Below are 6,000 nucleotides of genomic sequence, written 5' to 3'. Positions count from 1 at the left end.
TAGAGACGGGGTTTCACCGTGTTAGCCAGGATGGTCTCGAGCTCCTGACCTCGTGATCCGCCCGTCTCAGCCTCCCAAAGTGCTGGGATTACAGGCGTGAGCCACCGCGCCCGGCCTGAAAGTATTTTAAATGTGTATAAAATGTTTTCTCTACTGGCGGGGCACAGTGGCTCAATCCTAGCACTTTGGGAGGCCGAGGTGGGTGAATTGCCTGAGCTCAGGAGTTCAAGACCAGCCTGGGCAACAGGGTGAAACCCTTTCTCTACTAAAATACAAAAAATTAGCCAGGCATGGTGGTGTGTGCCTATACTCCAGCTACTGGGGAAGCTGAAGCGGGAGAATCACTTGAATGTTGGAGGTGGAGGTGGCAGTGAACTGAGATCGTGCCACACTGCACTCCAGCCTGAGTGACAGAGCGAGACTCCATCTCAAAAAAATAAATAAAATGAAATATTTTCTTTATACTTATAGTTTTGATAGTAAAACTCATTTTTGGTATACAGTTATTCTGACTCAGAATGGTTTTGTGTGTATCAAATAGCTGCATGAATTGAGAAAATATTCAGATATCTTACTTTTAAGACTACTGTTTAAGACTCTTCAATAAAATTTGGTAGTTTTACATTTTGTTTTGTTTTGTTTTTTAAAATAAACAAGGCCAGGCGCGGTGGCTCATGCCTGTAATCCCAGCACTTTGGGAGGCCGAGGTGGGTGGATCATTTGAGGTCAGGAGTTCGAGACCAGCCTGACCAACATGGTAAAACCTCATAACCACTAAAAATACAAAAATTTGCTGGCATGGTGACTTGCACCTGTAATCCCAGCTACTCGGGAGACTGAGGCAGGAGGATCACTTGAACCTGGGTGAGGTAGAGTTTGCAGTGAGCTGAGATGGCGCTACTGCACTCCAGCCTGGCTGACAATAAATAAATCATAAATAACATAAGCCAAAGCTGGTGTTTTTTTACTATTTGTTTCAATAAAGGCATGTTTCTCGTTTTAGTTTGGTTTTTCATAAAGTAATATGATTCATAAAATGTGAACCTTAACAATCTGCAGATGCATTGTTCTGGGTTGGCATGGCATCCTGATATTGCTACTCAGATGGTCCTTGCCTCCGAGGATGACCGGTTACCAGTGATCCAGATGTGGGATCTTCGATTTGCTTCCTCTCCACTTCGTGTCCTGGAAAACCATGCCAGGTATCATGCTGCTGTTCCAAAGAACTTGATTTGTTTATTTTCTGAACACGTTGGTGATGTTTTTGTGACCAGAAATATACCATAGGACATAGGAACTTTTTTTTTTTAGACGGAGTTTTGCTCTGTCACTAAGGCTGGAGTGCAGTGGCAAGATCTTGGTTCACTGCAACCTCTGCCTCCCAAATTCAAACGATTCTCCTGCCTGAGCCTCCTGAGTAGCTGGGATTACATGCATGCACCACTATGCTCAGCTAATTTTTATAGTTTTAGTAGAGATGGGGTTTCACCATGTTGGCCAGGCTGGTCTCGAACTTCTGACCTCAAGTGATCCGCCCACCTTTGCCTCCCAAAGTGGTGGGATTACAGGAATGAGCCACCGTGCCTGGCTACCATAGGTCTTAATGTTTATATCAGTTATCAGTCAATGCTAAAATTGGTTTTGTTATCCATTGTTTTGCGTAAAGTCACAGTTTCTGAATTAAGTAAGGACTTACTGCAGTTAGATTTCACGCCCTTCCATAGGTAAAACATTTCACTGTACCTATCTAAGTTACGTACGTGTGTGTGTGTGTATGCATGTATAATCCCAATATAATTTTTATACAATTGGGATAATTTGTGCATATAGTTAGATAACTTTTTTCGTTAATCATGAATACTGTATAATGGTAAGAAGTTGATTTCCACAAAATGATAAGTGTATTTTTTAGATGGGATCTTGCTGATTTGCCCAGGATAGAGCCACCATAGCTCACTGTAGCTGTGAGCCTCTGGGCTCAAGTAATCCTCCTGCCTCAGCTTCACGAGTATGCCTGGAACTACAGGCACATGCCACCATAACTGGCTAATTTTTAAATTTTTTGGTAGAGACAGAGTGTCATTATATTGCCCAGGTTGGTCTTGAACTCCTGGCCCCAAACAATCCTCCTGCCTTGGCCTCCCAAAGTGTACAGAATAATTTTTATCTACATATTTTCTCATTGGAAGGTGGTCTGTAATTTATTGTGAAATAGTCTGTTGGGCATTTATTTTCACTTTTTTGCTATCATACACTGCACTATATTGAACATCTATGACTTTGTAATGATCAGATAGCATATACGTTACTAAGTTGCCTCTGAAAATATTGCATTTATTTTATTTTTCTTTCTTTTTTGGTTTGTTTTTCTTTTTTTTATTTTATCTTATTTTTGAGATGGAGTCTCACTCACTCTGTTGCCCAGGCTGAAGTGCAGTGGCACGATCTCAGCTCACTGCAACCTCCACCTCCCAGGTTCAAGTGATTCTCCTACCTCAGTCTCCTGAGTAGCTGGGATTACAGGTGTGAGCCAACGCGCCCGGCGTTGAAACTCTTGCATTTAATTGTATTTCTGTTAACAATGTGTGAATCTCCAAAGCCTAGGCAGAAATAATTGAGATTTGGTTTTCTTAAGATTAAAAGTTTCCTTGCTCCTTTATGTTTTTTATAGGGGGATTTTGGCAATTGCTTGGAGCATGGCAGATCCTGAATTGTTACTGAGCTGTGGAAAAGATGCTAAGATTCTCTGCTCCAATCCAAACACAGGAGAGGTAAGGGGAAGGAAATGTTTCTCAACCTTGTAGCCCTTGTAGTATATTACTTCTGGCTACATAAGAAATTTTCTATGTGGATTCTTTAGTGGATTACTATGTGAAAAGTATGTGGAGGTGTGTGTGCAGTGTTTATTTGGCTGCAATTTTATCAGGAACATAATCTAAGCTCAGCTTTTTAACCAGAAAAATCAGTAATTGAAATAGTATATTTCAAACTAGTAATCATCCCCTCCTCATTTCCAATAATGTATTTATTACCTAGACTCAGAAATACTTTGATTTATTTCACATGTGGTTTATGGGAATCAGTATCTTTGATGTAGGGTTGTTCAAGGTTTACATCTTTTGTCTGCTTTACCATTCCTGAGGATCATGTTTCACTTCTGGAAATTGGTAGATACAGTTTTCTAATCTCTCTTCTGAATGATAAAGCAAGAATATAAATTATAGCTTTTATATTTTTACCTTTTTTATGTGAAGGTAGATTATTGCTAGTGCTTATGTAGTTTGATAGAATGCTAATAAAAATAGTGTCTTTGATAAGTTTTCATCTATATTGTTAAAATTAAAACAAGCCCTTTAGTTATTTGGTTTCTGGTTTAAGAGTCGTGGATGTAACAATATAAAATATAGAATCATTAACATTAGGGGAGACGAGAAAAAAATTAATAAATTTTGCTGCATATCATTTGTAGGATGAATAACAAAAATCTTAATTTTACACTGTGCCTTGCCAAGTAAATTCAAAATTCATGGAACTTACTATTCTGTCATCATTTTCTCTGTTATATAATTTAATTAGATGAATTTTTGCCTATGATTAGTTGTGTGTGCTTGGACTTTGAAGGAAGAAACTTTTAGTACATGCTACAACTAAAAAATTGGATTTTGTTCAAATACAAATAAGGAATAGATAAATGATCTAAGTTTTATCAAACCGCATATCTTACCAAACAAAATAAATACCAAAGACACGAGCAGGCTAAATGCCTTTTCAATTAATTCTATTTTTTAATAAAATTAAACATTTTAAATGTCACATGGGCCAGGTGTGGTGGCTCACACCTGTAATCTCAGCACTTTGGGAGGCCAAGGCTGGCTGGCGAAACCCCATCTCCATAACAAATACAAAAATTAGCTGGCTGTGGTGGCGTGTTCTGTAGTCCCAGCCACTCGGGAGGCTGAGGTGGGAGGATCGCTTGAGCCCAGGAGGTCAAGACTCCAGTGAGCTGTGATTGCGCCACTGCACTCCAGCCTAGTCATCAGTGTGAGACCCTGTCTCAAAAATTAAAAAAAGAAAAAGGAAAAAAAAAAGTCACATGAAACCAGAGTTAAGTTCATTTGACTTATCGTAAAGTCCTAAGGTGTTGCTTCTATGAATAGCAGTTAACCACCTTGCTAACTTTGAGTTCACAACAGGCATTACATTGTAAAGCTTTCGTATAAGCCATTTTCTATTTATTTTTTTTTTTATTACTATTACTATTTTTTTGTCAGAGTCTTGCTCTGTTTCCCAATGCAGTGGCACCATGACAGCTCACTGAAACCTTGACCTCCCAGGCTCAGTCAGTCCTCCCACAGCCTCCCAGATGGCAGGGACTACAGGCATGCACCACCATGCCTGGCCAATTTTGTGTATGTTTTTGTAGAGATGGGGTTTCGCCATGTTCCCCATGCTGGTCTTGAACTCCTGGGCTCAAGCGGTCTGCCCACCTCAGCCTCCCAAAGTGCTAGGATTATAGGCGTGAACCACTACGCCCGGCCTCATATAGGTCATTTTCTATAGTTCTTTCTCTGTCATTTTCTTTCTAAAGGAAGCTGATAATGCCGAATTCTGTTAGGATTCTGCAGTGATAGGAAGGGTGTGTACAGTACATGTTTTCTCTCGTGATTAAAAGTCAAATTTCTTAGTGAATTCTTCCTTCTCAAGATTGATTTTAAAATTTGATCCTCAAGTAACCTAAATATGGTTGTTGTTTGGGTCTTACCAGACAAAAACAATTGGACAGGACATCACTAATCTTTTAGAGTTTAAAAAGTTGGCTCTAGGTCGGGTGCGGTGGCTCGTGCCTGTAATCCCAGCACTTTGGGAGACCAAGGCGGGCGGATCACTTGAGGTCAGCAGTTCAAGACAAGCCTGGCCAACGTGGTGAAACCCCGTGTCTGTTAAAAATACAAAAGTTGGCCGGGCATGATGGCAGGTGCCTGTAATCCCAGCTACTTGGGAGGCTGAGGCAGGAGAATTGCTTGAGCCCAGGAGGTGGAGGTTGCAGTGAGCTGAGGTCGCTGCCACTGCCCTCCAGCCTGGGCAACAGAGCGAGACCCTGTTGCAAAAAATAAAAAAGGTGACTCTAATAGAGTGTGCTGGTTTTTCAAATGCATCCACTATTTTGAACACAAGAACCTCAGTTTTTAAAATGTGTTTATTCAAATCCGATTGAAATTTTAAGTCACATTCCTGTTAATCAGAATAGGTCATCATAATGAATCATTCTTGTACTTTAAAAAATCTTAGTATTCTTTTTCCTGGCTACAGATACTTTCTACAAAAAATTGTTCAGTTTAGCTATACTTGTTGACCACGTTCATTCAGGTGTTTTGGTTACAAAGTGACCATACTGAAGGGGTGGCCTGCCCCTCCACACCTGTGGGCGTTTCCCATTAGGTGGAACGAGAGACTTGAGAAAAGAAATGAGACACAGAGACAAAGTATAGAGAAAGAAAAAGTGGGCCCAGGGGACCGGCGCTCAGCATACAGAGGACCCATGCAGGCCGCGGTCTCTGAGTTCCCTCAGTATTTATTGATCATTATCTTTACCATCTTAGAAAAAGGGAAGTGACAGGATAATAGGATCGTGGTAGAGAGAAGGTCAGCAGTAAGACATATGAATAAAGATCTCTGTGACATGAATAAGTTTAAGGAAAAGTGCTGTGCCTTGATATGCATATGCAAACATCTCCATAAACTTTTTTAGTGCATAAAGAGCAGCATTGCCGCTAGCATGGCCCACTTTCAGCCCTAAGGCGGTTTTCTCCTTTCTCAGTAAACAGAACATACAATCGGGTTTTACACTGAGATGTTCCATTGCCGAGGGACGGGCAGGAGATAGATGCTTTTCTCTGTCTCAACTGCCAAGAGGCGTTCTTTCCTCTTATACTAGTCCTCAGCACAGACCCTTCACGGGTGTCAGTCTGGGGGACGATCAGGTCTTTCCCTTCCCACTAG

The 6,000-nt window shown here is 40.8% G+C and overlaps 1 protein-coding gene across 10 annotated transcripts in view; it reads left to right on the top strand.

Annotated features, from left to right (window-relative positions):
• The window catches only part of SEC31A (SEC31 homolog A (S. cerevisiae)), a 96,619-nt gene that overhangs the window by 35,867 nt on the left and 54,752 nt on the right, over positions 1-6,000 (top strand). For all 10 annotated transcript variants that reach the window (XM_011985415.1, XM_011985413.1, XM_011985420.1 and 7 more), the window contains 2 exons: positions 1,060-1,202; positions 2,672-2,771. In XM_011985415.1, the coding sequence (XP_011840805.1) occupies positions 1,060-1,202; positions 2,672-2,771 (243 nt within the window). The remainder of the gene's footprint in view (positions 1-1,059; positions 1,203-2,671; positions 2,772-6,000) is intronic.

This window comes from Mandrillus leucophaeus, unplaced genomic scaffold, assembly GCF_000951045.1.
Source record: "Mandrillus leucophaeus isolate KB7577 unplaced genomic scaffold, Mleu.le_1.0 Scaffold283, whole genome shotgun sequence".
Lineage (NCBI taxonomy): Eukaryota > Metazoa > Chordata > Mammalia > Primates > Cercopithecidae > Mandrillus > Mandrillus leucophaeus.
Note: the sequence above shows the minus strand (reverse complement) of the source record. Positions and strands in the feature narration are given on the sequence as shown.